Source organism: Rhea pennata, chromosome 7 (assembly GCF_028389875.1).
Source record: "Rhea pennata isolate bPtePen1 chromosome 7, bPtePen1.pri, whole genome shotgun sequence".
NCBI classification, from domain to species: Eukaryota; Metazoa; Chordata; class Aves; order Rheiformes; family Rheidae; genus Rhea; species Rhea pennata.
In genome coordinates this window covers 32,756,830-32,775,643 of record NC_084669.1, presented here as the reverse complement: position 1 = coordinate 32,775,643, position 18,814 = coordinate 32,756,830, and the positions used below count along the sequence as shown (strand labels likewise).

Genomic DNA, 18,814 nt, shown 5'->3' with positions numbered 1-18,814 from the left:
CTCCTAGTCTTGACCAGTTGGTTCAACACTGTGACCATACTAGTCTTGACTGCATTTGGTAAACAAGACCTAGGACATACTGTTTCAGTTCTTGGTTTTGCTTCTTGGATTTTAAGGGATTCCTTTTTAAGAATAGGTTGCCATAGGTGCTGCAACTTGACAGTAACTCAGTGTTAATCCCCACAATTTGGAAGCTATTTGACAGTGAGGAGTTGTTGAATATTTGGGATTATGTGAATTTGCCAAGTTTAAATAATTTCTGTTCCTTCCTATGATCATCTCTGGTCATAGTTACTTTACAGCTAGGAAAAGAAAGTAGTTCAACTCTTAAGAGTTGCTGTGGCAATAGTGAGCTACTCAGAGTGTGTAGACAATACTGGAGCTGGAAGACTTGAAAGAAACATGAACTGGGGAAATAATGACACTTGATTTTCTGACATGTCTATCCTTTGTTCCCAGCCTCTGTCTGACCTCTGACAGCTGGCGAGACTTTGGGAGCTACAGGTAGCCGTGAGGTGAGCTAGATGCCAGCAAACAGCATACAGTGACCAAATTCATCTGCTTGTCTGCAGTGTCAGTGGAGCATTAATTCTGGCCTTGCCTCTACCTAGCCACTGCCTTTCAAAAATTCTAGTCGTACAATTTTTATCTGAGAGCTTTCTCTTTTTCTGTCAAGCAGGCTTCATTCAAGCTGGCCAGTACATTCAGATATTTTCTGGAAGGGCACAGAGGAGGTACAATCTGATTATCTGTGTTTCATTTGTTTGAAGCATGGGTTATAAACATTGATAGGCTGGTAGAGGTAGGTGGATATACAGTTTTGCCATGTAGAATGAAATTCTGCATCCTTTGAGTTTTATAGTCCCTGAAAAACAGACCTAGAACAGAAGAAATGGGATACTTAGATAATTATTCTTTATACAAATTTTAGAATAAGAAGGAGTTTTTTATGATGCTATATAAACTAATTAGCTACTGTGGAATCAGTCAAAATCGAACATTTATTTTCTTATTGGCAGAGACTAAGAAAATTTATAGTAGTTACCAAGATACAAGACATATCAAACTGCTACAATTTAGTAGATTTAAAGATTCTCTTCTGTGCCTCGCTGAGTTGGTGATCTTTATGATTTGTTGTAAAAATGGATTCTATTCCTTTGATGGTCATTACTTTGCCTACATTAAATTGGTACTAGATTACAGCATCACATATTGGCATTGAACAATGTGCTAAGTAAAGGATACGGGTCATATGCAGTATGAATCGGTTGAGATGTTTGCATAGCATTATACTGACATTCTAATATTTTTGATTTGAAAGATACTTTAGTTAAGACTCTTCAGAAGGACAAGTGTGGTAAGTATGTCAGACTGAGGATGATACTGGTCAGATTAAAAATGCTGAAAGGTAAATGATACAAATATTGTATAGATATGTAAAAGGAAATGCCAAAAACTTCTTTCTAGTATAAAGAAATTTCTCAGAATCAAAAGCCAATTTCAATAATATTTTGCTCTAGACTGAAATAATTATGCCAAAGACCCAAATCAAAGGTGTCTTGTTCTTTTTAGTAGAAGTAGTCTTCAGAGACATGTCATTATGTTCTCTACTTACAAATTCTGTTTTTTTTTTTTTTTTGAAGAAAGACACATCTGCTTTTGAACAATGATGCTTTTAAACAATTGACCAGTTCTCAGAAGCAAATAATCTGAAGCTCGTCTTATACTGTGCTATGTCATTTAAGGGTTTTGGTGCGTGAATTAAATGATCTGGGCAACTTAAAGTTTCTATAAATAGCTGTCTATTTCTGGCTTGTTGTCACTGTCATAACTCTACTGAGAAGACTTGACTCATTTGTTTTATGCCCTCATTGTAGGGTCTATCATTTTGTGCAGTAGTCTCTCATGTCTTTATTTTTTGTGTCCATATTTTGCTGGAACAAAACTATCAGGTCAGCATTAGCTACCTTCTTTTGATTTGTGGGACTTGTTGCTTGCTTGTTTCTTACTTGTTGGTACTAAATAATCATATCTGTCCAAATTCATTTTACTAGCCCTGAAATGTCATGCTACCAGAACCTAAAGGCCAAGTTGTCCAAAATGAGCAACATCTTGAAATTCTTGGCCAGAGTTGTGGAAGTAAAATTAAATACGAATGGTATGAATGCAGATCTCTCAACTTTTCTGCCTGCAGATGCTCAAAACTTCATTTAATGAGGAACAGGAGTCTTGTGCATAGGAGTCTTATGTGTGATAAGGAGTGAAGATAGGACAAATCTTTTGGCTGTGAGGTCTCATCACTGTGCTTTTCTCTCTCTGGATTGCCCGTGCAAGGTGCCACTTTCATGCTGCAGTTTTATGAGCTAGCATAAGGTGAGAGTTAGGAAACTTAATGCCTGAAGCATGAGACTTAACATGCTTGTCCATTCAGTGTGCTCACTTAGAGTGCCACCAGGAGCAGCATGCAATGTTCAGTTGTGGAACAGGCACCTCAGGAGTCTTCAAGGGAGCATCCATCTGCCTGTTGCTGCTGAGCCCCTGTGCCAGTGCGGAGGGATAAAGTACAGTGAGTTACTCAGACCACAGTTCTAGCAAAGCTTTCTGCAGTGGAAGTGCCTGTTCAAGGCATCCAAACAGTGCATCGTTGTTTGTGGGTGTCGTGTTGTAAACCTACTCAGGGAACCCTTGGAAATGCTTCTTTTCAGTGACCCAGATCAGCTTATTGTTTTTACAGTATGGGCTCACATGTAACTGCTGCCACAGCAGCTTGTAGCACGGTGCGGTGCAAGGTTGGGAATGAGCACTGGAGGAATTCCTTTCTAAGCTGTCCATGTGGTCGTAGCCCCTGTGTAGTGAGGCTGCAGCCTAAAGTGTTCTCAGCTGCCTTTGGTTTCAAATTTATTCTTAGCAGGTCGTAGTTAAACTTACAAAAATATTTTTTTTTTAGTTCAAATTAGTGGTTTTTTGGTAGTTACTGTTTTTTCCCCCTCTTTTTTCATGATAAGCTGAAAATCATCTGACTAAACTCTCCTACCTCCTTTCATGGAATCACAGCTCATGTTGAAATGTAAACGTGTTTTTTTGTCATTAACAGCAGTGACTAGAAGATATTACTGAGTAACAAAATAAATATCTATCCATCAGTTTTGTAAATGGCCAACACTCTAACCAACTCTGTATTTGTAGATGTCTACATCATGTGCTTTTTGGTGGTTATAACTTAAAAATTTGATACATAATGTATATATCAAGTTGCAGAAGGTCATGATGGGTTCTGTTGGAATCAGGTTACTTTGCTGTTCAGTTAAAACATTCCTGGGTCAGAGGGGCTATCATCCTGCTTTGTATTAATTAGGGGGCCATCCTCACAAACCAGAATAACTGAAATTTGCTGGCATATCTTGAATTACAATAAAAATCATGAGGGCAGGTGTACATAAAATGCTTCAATTAATATTTTCTTTAAATAAACCAGGGTTATGTGGAGATGATCTTAGAAAATAAGGGACCAAAAAAATATACTTAGGAGACTGGGCTTGGCAATCTGGTATTTCCCTATGCACTGTGGAATCAATCTCAATTGTAGAAAAGGGAATTAAATAGTCACTGTTTTGGGTATGTGGATGACTATTTTGACTGCCAAAAAGCTTCCTGGGGAGAGAGACAGGGCAAAGGGAAGTCCTGCTGAGCACACCATGACCACACCTTGTTTCTTCAGAAATCTGAGACTTGAAGTTGCATATGACAGAGTGAATTACTGAAAATGGGGTTTCATCCTCTTACCCAGAATTGGAAGGCCTAATGGAACTGCTGCTACCATCTCAATTTCTCTACAGGGAAGATGTCACCTAGAGGGTCTTCCTTCTTGAATTGTCTCCAATTTTGCTCGAGAACAGAATCCCACAACTGTGGAAGACAGATTTATTGAAGTTGATTGGAGCAACTAATTTGAAACAATATTGAATCGATAAGAACTAAAGGTATTGAAATGCTGCGCCATTTGAGAAATACAGATTAAAAACTCCTCTCTTCCTGACTTTTACATGGGCTGGGGGGATGACCATGGCACAAGAGGATGCCAGAGTTTCTATTTCTGCATTTTTATATTTTTAATCTCTCTCTCTTCCCCTGCAAAGATGCTGCACAAGCTAGGGGCATATAGCAGGCAAGGACTAACCATATGTTGTTTCTTTACAGGTTTTCAATGATTTTTTTCAAAGAGATAATACTGTATATTGTATAGATTAACTGTATTATTTAGGCAAAATAGCAGTGTACAAGACAGTTGCTCCAGCTAGAGATTTTGTAACTGTGAGCAGTCTAGAGATGAAGTTGGAAGCTGAGTTTCTCTTCAGCCCTGGGAAGTTGTCACAAATCAGAGACCAGTTTGTGGGTGGAACAACAGTAGTGCACTGAGACAAGAACCCTATGGGTTGGTTTGTGTAGGTCTGTCTTCCTGTAAGGATAATGAGGGTTGCAAAAACTTGGAGTGGAAAGTAGTTTCTGCTAAAACTAGCCCACCAGTTCAAATCCCCAGTGAAAACAAGCTGATAGGAAACAACACGTGATTATGAAAATTTTGTTTTGTTTTGGTTTTTAGTTTTCAATTTTCTATTCCTTGAAGAAGTAAACCTAGGATCAGCCAAATTGAAGGCTATATTTAGTTAATTATTGTCTGATTACAGTTAAGTGCATGTTCAGTAACTGGTAGTCAATCACTTCAGTCATTTTTGTTAACCATTGTAGCACCTTAACAGTTCCATCTGATAATAGATAGTCCAGATGCCCTTAAGCATATAAGACAATATCTGCAGGAGAGGCCAAATGTTTTTGGAGTCATTTGGTGTATTCCAGTGCAGTTGCAATGTATATAAATATTAACTTCTAGCCTGTTGTTAGAAGACAACAAAACAGTTGTTTTTTGTTGAGTGCTGAACTTCTCTACCACAGCTGCCAAAGGGAAAGTGAAATCAATCTTCCAGACTCTTCAGATGAAGCTCAATAGAGTGTTTCGTTTAGTTAGGTAATCCTGATAGTTTATGCTTCAGATGTGTTACAGTCCTCTGGAAGTGTACATGCCCAGAATATAGAGTATTCTGTCTCATTTTGTAGTCAGTCAAGAATTTCCCAAGCAAATTTAAGCTTCCTTGAGCACTGTAACCTAGCACCCACTTTGAACTGGAAGAGATAACTGCTTAAGAGAAGCAAATGGAGGGGTTTTGTGATCTGTCTCTTTCAGAATGAAGAAAGAGAGATGATGCAACCCAAGCCAAATGGCAAGGAAATTTTACATGGAAAAAAGGGTAAATTCTCTTCTGTCAGAAATACAGTTTCTCAGCCCTGTAGTCCTTTTCCTTCCCATTTTCCTTGTGAACTGCACCAAGAAGGACTGAATATTTACCTTTCTGGCAGGGATAAGACTGTGGGAAGGGTGAATGATTTTTCTTCCCATAGTGTATTTCTCTCTGGTTCTTTGCCAGTAAGAAATACTATATACACTCCAAGACAAGCTAAGATGCAGAATAGACATTGCCTCTCTGCTCAACTTTGCCATATAGATCCTTTAATGGGTGCAATTATAGCTCCAAAGATTTGGATGTATTACTGCTCTCGGATCTTGTCAAACTCTGGGATTCGCTTTCACCCTATTAATGCCCTGAATGGAGAGATCAGTTATCAGTCTCATTCACCTGCATTTTGAACATTATGATACAGATTGAAATGGCTTTTGAGTAACTTTTAAGGCCTGAAAGGGGCTTTAGTTGCTGTATTACAACAGTTTTCAGCTTACAGCAATTTCTGCTGTTGTCTCTGTTTTTTGAGCAGCAGCGGCAAGGTAGCCTTTAGCTAATAAAGTAATGCTGACTTTTTGAATGCTGACTGTAAAGAGTATTTGCAGTTACAGATTTCTCACTTACCAGTTAATTGTAGTTCTGCAAAGTTACTAAGGAAGCATGCATTTAAAGATTACCTTTTGCGACTTTTCTAAAGCCTTTAAAAGAAGATATGTGCTGGGTTAAAAAGAACAAGCAAGCCCTCCTCAGATACTCCACTGTTTCATTGGACAGTTCTCCACATGCCTGTAATGCAGCTGCCTGGAAATAGGCAGTGTCTGCTTAGGAGCCGCATAGGACACCGACACATCTATTGCCAGAGATGGATACAGATACAGGGAAGCAACTCCAAGCTTGCCGGGTAGGTTAATGTTGTGCGGTAACAAACAGCCTTGCTGTGACTCAGGATGTGTTTGCTCAGGCACAGCACTGAATTAACGTACTTGAGCCTTCACTGGCTCATGCCTGGGTGACGGGGAAGGGAGGCAGAGTTCACTTGTGCTTGCCTAGTCCTGGCTGTGTAGACATACTCATCTCTCCCCGGGCAGTCGCGTGCTGAGGAGACTACCTGATCAGCAGCAGTCAGAAATAAAGCAACGGTAGAGGGGATGTTGCTGGCTGCTGACAAGAGCCTGACTGGGAAGAAGGGTTGTGGCCTATGTACTCTCCATAAGCACAGCGAAAAGCAGTGCGTGTAGGAGCAAGGGAGAGCTGCTTTCTTGACATGGCCAGACTCTTTCTTTCTGATAATCTGGTGAGTAGGTGTAGTTGGTAGTCAGGATGTTGTGTTGAAGATATGTTGCAACCAATCTTTAAGGCTGTGCTATGCCTTTTTAACAGCAAAGATGCAGGAAAACGTCTTACTGATATGGTAGAGATTAAAATAGAAATGCATTTTTTTGGTGTTTCATTTCTTGCAAGTGATTACCTAATTCCAGATGCCATTTTCCCCCCATTTGTATTTCTCACTTGGTTGTAGCTTGTTTCCAGTTTTTCCTTTTGTTTGAGAGACTCACTATAGTTCCTCCACCAGCTCCAAATACTTATGTGTAAAAGGTGTGATTGTTCAGAATTTACTCAGGTTTCAGTTTAAAGTGGTTCATGATTGACTGGAATAAAATATAAAAGTGATTGGTGTCCAGAGTCACAAGAAAAATTTGCTTTGAAAGCCAGGAAGACAGATTTGTCTGATGCATCTGTTTGAATCTAGCCCTGAATGTTTTTCCTCATAATTCAGGGGTACTTTTACTGGGAGAAGACGCACAAAAATTTTGAAGTCTTGAGATGGTGCGATGTTGCATCATAATGCATTTAGCATATGATCATGCTATGCCCAAAAGATCACAGAAAGAAAAAAATACATTCCTGAACTGGCCAGTTTTGAGCATTTAGAGCCAAGAGGTAGACTTACATTTTTTTCTCTCTTTTCCCTCTGTTCAAACAAATCATTTGAGCCTTTCAGTGTTTCCACTCTTTGTTTTTGAAGTTGTCAGCTCTGAAGTATAAGCTCGAAGTGAGCACACACTCACTTGGCATGGGTTCCACATGCTTGTCAGGGTGTTTTTTGCCCCCCCCTTTTTTTAAAGCCATATGAATTCCTTCCTTTAATTGCAAAGTCAGAGCAATAGTATACATTCTTATGCCAGTGACTTTTCTCTGAGCTTCCCACCCAAAACGAGCTGTGCTTTTCAAAATAGTTCTGAGTGCAGCAGAACAGTGTGTTCAATTCCTATATCCCTGACTGCAACTTCAGCTTCTTACACTCTCTGGTCGCACTGTGTCCTCTTTACCTGCCTCAGCTCCAACACAAGGTGTCCAGCACTTCCTGCCCGGGGCTGTCTCCAGGCCCCTGCTTTGGCTGGCCAAGAGAGACCGTCCACCCTGGGTCTTGGAGCGGAGGAGTGCTGACCGGTGGGCCTGTCTGCACGTGCGGATCGGCCTGATGGCAGGCTGTGAGTTCTGGTGGGGTGCTGCCTTACAGTGTTCTCCTCTTCCAACCTGGCATTTGTTTTGAAATAAAGAAAGAGAAGATTTTTTAAAGTGGCTGAAATGGCCTCAGGGTTGATTACATGAACTTGTCACGTCCGGTGTTTTGGGTACAACACGCTCAGTTCATAATCTTCATGTATCAACAGCATAATTTAGCATCTCCTGCAGAGCAATCACAGAGAGTCTGGTGTGTTTACTATAGATGGGATAGATCTTGTGATGTTTTCATAAGCTGAAAGCTGATTAATTTGTGTTTATGGGATTCTCTGACCTGACACATTGAAAGGATTTTTCTTCTCTGCTATTATACACTTAAAAAAAGGACTCACACACTAAATACATCAAGGCATCAAAATATAAATTATAATTTCAGGGCATCACAAATAGTATTTTAAGATAATTTCATGTACCAAAGAACAAGCAGTGTGGCTGAAATGCAACATTTATAGGTGGACAATGCTTGAAATGAGAAAATAGGTAGTATTGTTTTTTAACAGGCATTTTATGCCTATGTATCCATGAAAAGCTGATGCTGAAGTTGTCACTAGATAATAAAGATCATGTCTTGGAAGGGCTAGCTTACAGTTACAGTTGGATGGAATTTCTTTGCTTCAAGTCAAGCTTTATGTTTTTATTTTTGAACCCTGTGCTTCTACTCTGATCCTGAGCTTCCAGTGCGCAAAGCCTGCAGTTTGCAAGCCATTCGTCTTGAGATCAGCAATGCCCTGCGGCGGCCCGCTGCTTTCCCCAGTGCTTGCTTCTAATCCAGAACCACAGCGGTCTGTCCAGCTGGATCTGGGCCATTGCAGGGGAAGCGGCACTGCAGGGCTGCCGTGCTGCATCCCCGCCGCGGCCTCCCCGCAGGGCACGCGCTCTGGCTGCTGCTGCTCTCACCCCTAGAAAGGGCTTTCTTTCCTATTTGGCTGGGTGCTTTGAGACTCGTGAAGCTGAGGCACAGATTGCTGGATTAGCAGAACAAACTGCTTGCGTTTTTGAAGGAAAACGCTAAAATAAACCTTAAAGCCTGGGGTAATTATTTTTATTGCTACTGTTGTTTTTTTACTGCTATTGATGGCGGATTTGCCACAGCTACCTGTGCCCCCCTCTCCCTGCAGTGATCTTGGCATTTCTAATGCTTTTGTAAAACCACTTGTTTGCTAAGTAAGACAACTCAACTATTCTCCTTTCATGCTTATTCTCCCTCTGTCTTCCTTTTCAAGGCAGGAAGCCTCAAAAGCAGCCCCTGATAATCCCACAGTCTCCTCAAACCACCCAGGTCAGGGCACTGTTTTTTCTCACAGGCTTATCCCTGTACAGCAGCATATTAGGAGATGAAAAATTTTGTTTTTAATTTAGACATGCTCCTTGAAGTCAAGGTGGCTGCCCAAAGTACCACACATCATACAGCTGAAATCCTGCTGACATTGCCTTTGATCCAGTGATTGTAAAGATTGAGCAGCAAGGGTTTACTTGGTTACTTGGTATATGCAGTTATATGTTTAATTAGTGCTTCTTGTGGGCTTCTGCCCTTTGTACAGCAGCAAAGCAAGGAAAAATCACCCCTCTAAAATGTGTTACTTTGTGCAAAAGGAAATTCTGTCAAGGGCTTAGGTCTCCTTACTCCCTCTGAACTGAAGTTTGCAGTATTATGTCTGCAGCAAGCCTTGTGTGCCCTCTAGCTGTTGTAGGCTTTTGGGGGGAACAGAAATGTCTTTTCATTTTAAATCAGCCTCTTTGAATTTTATTTTTGCAGACAACAGGCAGGTCTTGAAAACGAATTCTCAATAATTGCAATTACAGGAGCAATAGAGATTGAGCAGCTAATGAACCACAACACTTTGTAGTTGCTGTCATCTTTGCACTGTTACTGCTGTGATGATCTAATAGAAGAAAATTGTACTTGGTGTTCAAACAAGGTTTAAAAGGTATTTGCTTACAGTTAGCATGTTTAGCTGAAGCAGGGGAGAGTGACATGTCTGAAAAGGATGATGCCTGTGAAATCTCCTAAGATAGGGGGTGGAACGTTCTGGAGGTGGAGAGATGTGAAGAGGTTGAGACAGTTTTTTTTTATTGCACAGGCCTTTTGTGATATATTATCACTGCAGAGTGTGAAGTATCGCCAGCCTACTGGCACAGTCAGCAGGATGCTGGTGGCTCTGAATGCAGTGTACTTTTGTCTGTCCCAAAGGGACCCAGCAAAGGTGGCAAAGCTGCTGTGCTTGTAGATGCCTTGAAAATGCAGCAATAAAGTATGTAAGGGCATGAAGTAGGAAAGCACTATGTCTTGCTGCCGGAGAGTGGGGAGGCAGAGGATTTGAATGCAGCAGAGATAGAATGTCACATGCCAAAATGCCCTATGTATCTTCTCACATGTGAGAACTGCACAACCGTACTGCTATGACAGAGAAATGCACTCAAATCATGGGCTATGGGAGGACCAATGCATTTTGTTGGATTTTTAGCTTTCACTGCATATTTACATTGTTCTCTTGAGTATGAACATCTGTGTGCTGGATTTATTCAGCCTGCACTTTGATGCTACACTGTTAAACCTAATTACATTGTGTTCGTGGCTACAGAGCAGCACTCCTAGAACCTGGGTCCTTTTCAGCCCTCAAGACCAAAATGAGCCTGGCGTTATGTATGGTGGGTGCAGAAACTCTTCGTTCTCAGAACCAGTCGGTTCTTGCATCCAATGGAGGACTTACCTCATCTGGACAGGGCATAGATCCAGTCTGCGTGTAGGTAAGTGAAAACTCTTGCTATTGCTGGTCGCAGATTTACAGTTTCTCCAGTCTCACCATTTTGTGATCACTAGCACTGTCCTGCTCAAGGAGTGGCAATACAATCCTAGCAGCACACAATATCCTCTTTGGCTGACAGCTTCAGGATAAACACCATGTATTGTGGAGAATGGAGGGAAGGAGGATCTAGGACTCCTTTAGAGGCAGGAGAAAAGTGCCCCTCCACTGGCGGTTGTCTTGCGTGGCTGCTCAGTTTCAGGGTGACTTGGCAATGTCAGCTTCAGCAGAGCCTGCCAGCCTTTGTCCCCTCACAGCCAAGGACTTGGGTGACCCAGCAGAAACCCTGATGACAGACTGCCCTGCTGCAAGGCACGCATGAGTGCCAGAGCACTGTCATCCTACTTGAAAGGCAAACAATGTACCAGAGATCCCCAGCAGAGAAGGATGGAGATGTCTGCAGCCAAACAGTAAATTTGTCCATCTGTGCAAATCAGATACTCATTTGCCAGCTGACAAGTACATGAGGAAGTGGCAGAGCTGCTGTGTTACAGGAAAAGCTCTAGGTCTGTATGAGAGGTACTGTGAGCCGCCCTGAGAGCCTCTTACACTGAAAACTCAAACATAGCTTTGAACTGGCTAGCTGTGAACCTGCGCAGCTGGCTGTGTGTTTACAGGGTGCAAGTTAACCAGCAGTCCGGGCTCTTTACCAGCAGCACTGGTTCTTCTCTCTCTGTGTCCAGGCCACAGGGTGCAGATGGAGAGCACTGAGGACAGCTGCTGCTGTTCCAGAGGCACTTTGGGGTTCAGTCCAACTTTGGGATTAGTAATCTGAGGTACTTGGACCACACTGCTGTGCTAGCAAGAATGCAAAGTTATGACAAACCCCTGCATGTAGGAGCTAGAAGGAGAACAGCATGCCCCAAGGCGCACATGTATGCCTGGGTAATCAGGGGTTAGTTCAGGAATGTGGCAGTCCTTGAGGGGGTAGGGCTCTGGCCCCACAACTAGCCACAGCTGTGGTGGCTAGGCCCAGGTGGAGCTTGTTTGCATTGACCAGGCTGAGGCTGCTCCTGGCCAGAGGAAGGGCTGCTGCAGGGAAGCTAGCAGGTAGCCATGTGGTCTCTTGTCTCTCTGTCCTGAGGTGAGGCTGGGTGGCTGGAGAAGGGGGTCTGTGGCCCCCAGCTCAGCCTGGGGGCAACTAGGCGCGTGGTGGGGAGAGCAGGTTGTGCAGCTGCAGGCTAGCCGGGGCGAGAGGCTGCGGGCAGTGTTGGTGGGGAGCAGCCCAGGGTGGGGTGCCAGGCACAGAAGGGAGCTGAGTGAGAGCCACATAGCCTCACGGGGCTACCTGTGAGGCGGTGGTAGGGCCAGGCTGAGGAAAGCCAGCTTGACGCTGAGCCTTCCCTCTCCCCAGTAATATACAGCCTGGTGGGCCTCTTAGTCTGCATGTAGCTGTTGCTCCAGCACTGCGTTGTCCTGCAGCTGTTTTAGGAACTCTTTCCTTAGCAAATCCCTAGAAAAGGAGCCCATGTTCTCCTTGGTCACGTGGGCACATTAATGGCTAGGGCCTGCTTTTTTTGGCACTGAAGGAAAGCTCAAGTGCTAAAGTGTGTTAATTCCAGCATTTAATTTCGGCCCACCTGGAGAGTGCTTCATGTGAGCCAGGTCCCCTTGAGCTGGAGGGAGGAAAGGTGATGGCAAGTGCTGTGCTGGAGGGGCCTCTCCTCCTGTCCCGGGGGCCTTAGAGGGCCTGACAGACCGGGAAGTGGGGAAGCTACTCTCCTTTGACTCTTTCCTCTGGATCGCAGTACACAGCCCTGATGTTTCTGCAGAGTGGCTGTTTACTTGTTCCCAGTGGTGCTGGTTAATATTGTGGTCATACTAGGGTAAAACCTTTGCGTGACTTTAATGTCCTAATAGAAAATACTGAGATGCTTTGAATAGTAGTAAATCTAGCAAACATTGCTAGAAGCAACTCAGCTCGCCGCCACTGAGCGTGAGGCTCTAATTTTGGTTGTCTCCTGGCCTGTCCTTGTGTTGCGCTGTGGTGCCTCCCCATCTCTCCTGTGCTGGTGCTGGAAGTCACTGCCTAAATCCAGGATAATGCCACTGGCCCAGATGGACTTGAGGAAAGCTAGCTGTCCTGCAGGAATGGTGTGTGCCCCACAGAAAAGGGATTAAATGCCTCTCAGACCTCCTTAATCAACAATCCTCTTCTGCTGCATAGTGGGGTAAAGAGAGGGCTGGAAACCCCAGATTTGGAGCACTGGGAGATGGCAGTGAGGAATTTTTATCAAGACTTGAACCCTACTCTCTAGGGTTTAACCGTGTCCTTCCTGCAAATGAGGGTAGAGGTAAGGGGATGTTAGGATGCTTTAATGTAAAAGAAAGACCCTCATCTGTGTATATTCTCTTCTCACCCCAGGTAGGCAAGAAAACCTGTAATCACAGCATTTCCAAACCTTATCACAGCCTCTTGCAGGGAGGTAAATTGGCTAAAAATCGCCAGGATTTTTCAAATATTATTCCTACTGAGGGAATCATCTCTGTGAGCGTTGTAAAGCAACAGCCTAGTGTGTTGAGAGAGTAACGGCTACCTTTCCAATACCTCACCAGTGGGGTCTTACTTGGCTCTTGTGTTTTGTTATTTTGATATATACCATATTAGAAAAATCTAATATATTTGTGTTAAGAATCTCTTCTAATTGCATTTAACTACAACGTTGTCTGTTTTGTTGTAGCTTACTTCAGAGGAGATGCTAGGCTTAACAGCATCTGCGTCCCCATGTTTCAAAGGCTTCATGGATCTTTGCTCATATATCTATCAAAATGATTGTTTAGCTGTTATATAAATGTGTAGCTATAATATACATACACTGTGGACAACCTCAAAATATTTACTTGTTGCAGTAAACAGAATGAACAGCAGGTAAACTGATTATTTGCCAACCTACATTTTTTAAAAAAAATCAAAATTAAATATCAAACACCTGGTCTGTGAACTTACAGGAGGCTGTGCCACTGTGTGTGTTAGGTACCATGGAAACATCTTTTGATGGTAACTCGTCTGTGAGTTTTTGTAGTGTGACTCGGAAGGCAAGTATTCAGTACAAAGAATCCACTTCTACTAGCAGTTAATTTCTACCTTCCACAGAATCTGGAGTGAAACTGCTGATTAAGAGGTTACTTAGCAGTTATACTATGATAAGTTAATTGCAGAGTAGCAGCCCACATGGCTGCAGTTGACTCTGACTGGACTGCATGAAGCTGTAATGAGAAGAAAGATGACTGTATCTTCTGGGCAGCACAGCTGAAATACTGATATTCTCCTGCAGCCTAGTATGGGAGTGAGTGCCTCCCTTTCAATTTGTGTAAGTGGACTTAAATCTGGTTTATTAAGTCTCTCGTGTGTCCTTTCTTCTTTTTGAGATAGATTTATTTCTTCCCCTAACTCAACTGTTATATTTGAAGGGGAAAAGGGAAGGCATTTGGAGTAAGATATCATAGGTATTATAAAACTAGAGAATTTTTCAACACTTGTCAGCTTATAGAGCAAAAATACACTAAAATAATTTTTTCCATGTTGATATTGGTTTCTTTCAAGTAATTATTAACGCTTTAGTATTAACATCGTGTTCTAAGCTTGCTTATATGTTTATAATAAGGTTCTCTCTGTGTATCTGTGTGTGTTCACCATGGTTACAAAACTGAACGCAGCCAAGTCAAGTTGTAGCTTGTGGTATTACTGAAGGTATATGTTTTATGAGCTGAAAAAAAGCTTTTTCTATAGTGCTTTAGCTAAAAATCTGTAGGAAAATCTTTCTTTTTTTCCTTCTGAAAACGTAGCAGTAAAAATATAGGAGAAAAGGCTCATTTTAGGATGTTTTGGGAGAACAGTATAAAAACTTAAAATCTCCCTTTAAAATGAAATGCAGATACTGTTTAAATTTTCCTAATGTGGAACTGGTATAAGCCTGTAAATCTGAATAATTTAGTTTTTGACTTCTGCTTTCATTGTTTTGTGTAAAACATGACTTTGTATAGATGTGTCTTCTACATGTCTCTGAACATAGTATGACTTGTAGAAAAACTAGGACAAAATCTATTGTAGTGGATAATTTCTCCTATTTCTAGGCAAAGTATGGGGAGATGGAAGAGGAGGGAAGGAGAGTAGGTGACTGAGACCATTCTCCCCCTTAGGTACGGGTGACAATAGTTGATTCTTATATTTAATTTTTCAGGAGAATTCAGAGGTCGGTGGACAGAAAAGTATACTAAAGACGCGTGCTCAGAGCAAACTTTTTTTCCCTTCATTTCTTTGGCTGCTACCACCAACATACTATGCTTTTTCTTCAGATATCTGACTGTGGCTGACAGCTTCTTTGCTGTTCAGTTAGTAGGTATTTAGGGATGATGTGATTGCTTCTATGGCAGTCAGCAGATATGGGACAGATCTATTTGAAGTTATGATGCATGGTTGTGTTGAGAAGGTATCAGCTTATGTGCTGGGAACACAGCTCTCTGCCAGCTGAGATTTTCACAAAGTTGCAATTTTTGATTTGCTTGCCCAAAAGCAAAGGTTAAATTTGCATTGCTTAGAGTGAATGGAAAGGAAAAGGATAGCTAGTGTTTGAGTGTCCTGACCTGGCAGATTTTGGAAGCTGAGGTGATGCTTGTTCTCTTTTTTGCGTGTTAATCTGTTTTCCAAGCAGAAGGTTAGATTACCAGGGAGGCTGGTACGATGCTGGCAAAAGTTAACACAGGCTTTTCGGGGTTTTAGATTAAATTTGTGCCTCATGGTCACATGGATTGTAATATAGAAATTGTAGGCTTATGGGGGCTCAGAATGGCTGCTGCAGTGCCATGCCACTCTTCTCATCAGCCAGCTTAGGAAAAGGTCCTGCTTAGGGCATTGTGAGTTGTCAAAATCTACTGCTTTTGTTTCTGGCCTTTTATGTTCCTCTCCACTGCATTTTAAGCTGTATTATTAGGTCATTCTCTATATGCAAATTACTTTCCAAAGTTATACACAACTTAGTGTGTAAACAACAGCGAATAGTTTAGTTAATTGTCATTAAGAATGAGCTGTATGCTCCTGTGTCAGCCTGCAGCAATGCTGACTGAATGCCATATGGTTTTGGATTTTAGCAAACAAGACCTCAGATGACTGAGTTCTGGAATTTGTAATCTAGACTTCTGATTGGCATTTGAGAACATTAAAGCTAACAAAAAATGATTTCAAAATAAGCAATAAAAAGCTTAAACTGCTAGCTATTCTAGCAGTAATATTCTTTAAGCATTTTTATATTATAAATAGTCCTTTCAGTAGATAAAACTGTTTAGAAATGTCACAATAACAGAGTGGATATATTTGACAGTGATAAAATGCCTGTAGTATATTTCACTTCATTTAATTTGCTGAAGCAGGGCACAGAAAAGAGACTCTTCCTAGTACATTAGTTGGTAAACACTAAGCTGTGTATTGTGTAGGCTTTCAGTCCTGGTCAGCTTTTCCATCTGGTGAAATGATAAACAGCTTCTGAGGGCAAATTATTCATGTTTTCTTTCGTATATTTTTACATCAGTTATTGGGGTAAGAACATCAAAAATAACCGGGGGAGTAAAGATTAGAACCCAAGAAGCTTTTCTTACCAGGGAAGTCCATGGTTGCTGGTTAAATTCTTGTTCTGACTCCATGAATCTTGCATTTCTTTCTTCATAGATTGAATAGCTGAAATAAGAAAGTTATGCACTAGCATTAGGTCAGCCTTTGCCTGACGTGTTAGGGCTCTGCCCAGAGAGAGGGGTTCAGCAACACATCCCTCCCCATGCTAAACAGGGCGTTTGCCCTGATCCAGACACCCCATTCCTGAGTGGTCTAGCCCTCTGACATTCACCTGTTGTAAATACAATTTCTTTAGCTGTGTTTTAGAAAATTATGTGGTGGTTGTTTTGTTTCAGGAGTGGTTCAGACCCATGAGTGCATACATATGTAAAGAAAATGTTTTGTAATTCAAGGGTCTTGTAGTTTTAATAAAGCAGTGCATTTTTCCTGGAGTATAAGTAGGAGTGGAGAGTCTTGCTGCAACAAAGGTCTGGGAAAGTTTAGAAGCAAAGTAACAGTCTCCCGGGTCACATGACAGTAAGCTCTTGTTCTTTGGCACTGAACAGGGGAAGACTTCTAGCATTTAAATTTTGGACTTGAGCAGATTCAGGCACCCATGGGTCTCATTTGGATCTATCCAGTTGCAGGTCTTACCTCAGCTCTATCGCTGATATTATTATTTTAGGAATGTGTAGTGGAGGTAAAATCTGTACTAAGATGCCTAAATGAAGACAAAGTAGTAGCTAAAGTGTAATGATAAAATCCAACTTCTGTTTATCACTTATCTATTTTTATTCCCCAGAAATCATTATCTTCTATTCGAGTTAAGCAAACAACAAATAAAGTCACACCAGATCTCCAGTTCAAAAAAGAAAGAAGTACATTTGGTGTTTCTCTAGAAACTCTCATGCAGGATGCACCACAATGTGGAGTTCCCTTTCTTGTGACACAGATGGTGGAATACCTAGAAGTATTTGGTGAGTTTGTATTTTCTGTTTTTATAGTTGTTAAGCTCTCTTAGATGAACTCTTATTTTTTGCTTTTTGAGGTACAGTACTTATAGCACAAGTAATGCAACCATTGCCTGCTGTTTTATATTTCTTGCCAAACAGGTCTGGAGCATGTAGGTATATTTCGAATCAATGGCTCAGTGAATACAGTCAAGGAATTGAAGCGGAAATACAACCAAGGGGAAAAAGTAGACCTTATTAATGATGGAGATGTTGATTCTGTTGCCAGTCTACTGAAAGTCTTTCTGAAGGAACTCCCCGTGGCTGTTTTTCCAGACCACTTATGTGCTGACTTTCTAAAAGCTTTCCAAGGTATGGAATGAGCACCTGCCAAGGTACTGTCCGTTCTCTAACGGTAACAGATATGTTCTTTGTATCTTCCTGGTAAGCAAGAACTTAAGAGTTACCTTAGCCTGATAATGATGTTTAATTGCTCTTGATGGACCTATCTTCAATTAACTTTGCCTAATCCCTTTTTTGAATTCATTAACACTTTCAGACTTCACAACATCCCGTGGCAAGGCATTCTGCAGTCCAGTCCTGTATTCTTTGAGGTGGTACCTCCTCTGCATGTTCTCTTTTTAAACTTGATGTCTTGCCACATCTTGGAATACCATTTCTATTTTTAATCTAATTTTAATCTCTTTTAATCTAATCAGCATTTTAAGACTGTTCATGCCTTTAGATATGCATGCCTCACTTCTGTCTTCCAAGCTGAACCCTTCCTATCTATTTAACCTTTCCTTGTACAGAAGTCCTTCTTTACATCTCTGTTCCTACTTTTTTACTAGTTTTCCTTGGGCAGCAGTAAGTGGAGTGGCATGAAATGTTTGAAAAGCAAAGCCAAATTGGGTGCCTCCAGCAATATACTGTCTAGTTCCATATTCATATCTATAATTCCTAATTGCAGAAAAGCAAATAAAACACTGCCATTAATCACTTAGCTAATGCTTTCAGACAATTGTGCCCAATCATTTTGACTGATAACTAATTCAGCTGTTTGCATACAAACAAGAAGAGTTTGTGGGTTTGACTTTGGATTGCTTTTGTTCAAACTTCGTCTACTAAGTGCCATGTTATGTCCATGTTAAAAAACAAACAAACAAACAAAAAAACCCTTTCAACAGCTGGGAAAGATATTTTGCAGTCACTTTGCTTTGTTGACTCTGAACAGTTTTACTCAGTTACTCTTCTTGGTGTTTTTTTTTCCCCTCCTCCATCCCATTTTTCAGATAATTTATTAAAAGATTGAACAATACCAGTTTTGGCCTTTATGGAATATATTTCTTAGGGATAGAATTGCCCTTTAAGGTATGATTTGCCATTCACAATGTCAGAGCCTCCCAAATATGTCCTGGAGATCTATTTGAGCATCAGCTGCTGGTCATTGAGCAGTACTGTGTTTTCAGTTCTAGTAATGCAGGAGGCTTTATCATATTAATTCTCAACTGGTGATCAAAGAGTTGTATATGAATGCATTTTTTGGCTTGGAACTCTTCCTTGAAGAATGAGAAACAAGGAAATGCTGAATATCCCCATTTAGATTTTTAAGCATCTCTTGTGTAACTATAGTTGCATATTTATAGAGCAAAGATGCTTTGAGACTGAAAGCTACCAGTTAGTCAGGAAATGAAG

General features: G+C 41.3%; 1 protein-coding gene across 1 annotated transcript in view; it reads left to right on the top strand.

Moving 5' to 3' along the window:
- The first annotated feature begins 13,905 nt into the window (after nt 1-13,905).
- FAM13C (family with sequence similarity 13 member C) overlaps nt 13,906-18,814 on the top strand; it is a 108,599-nt gene continuing 103,690 nt past the window's right edge. Inside the window, exons 1-3 of the mRNA XM_062580464.1 lie at nt 13,906-13,935; nt 16,972-17,146; nt 17,282-17,491. Coding sequence (XP_062436448.1) covers nt 13,906-13,935; nt 16,972-17,146; nt 17,282-17,491 — 415 coding nt within the window. The remainder of the gene's footprint in view (nt 13,936-16,971; nt 17,147-17,281; nt 17,492-18,814) is intronic.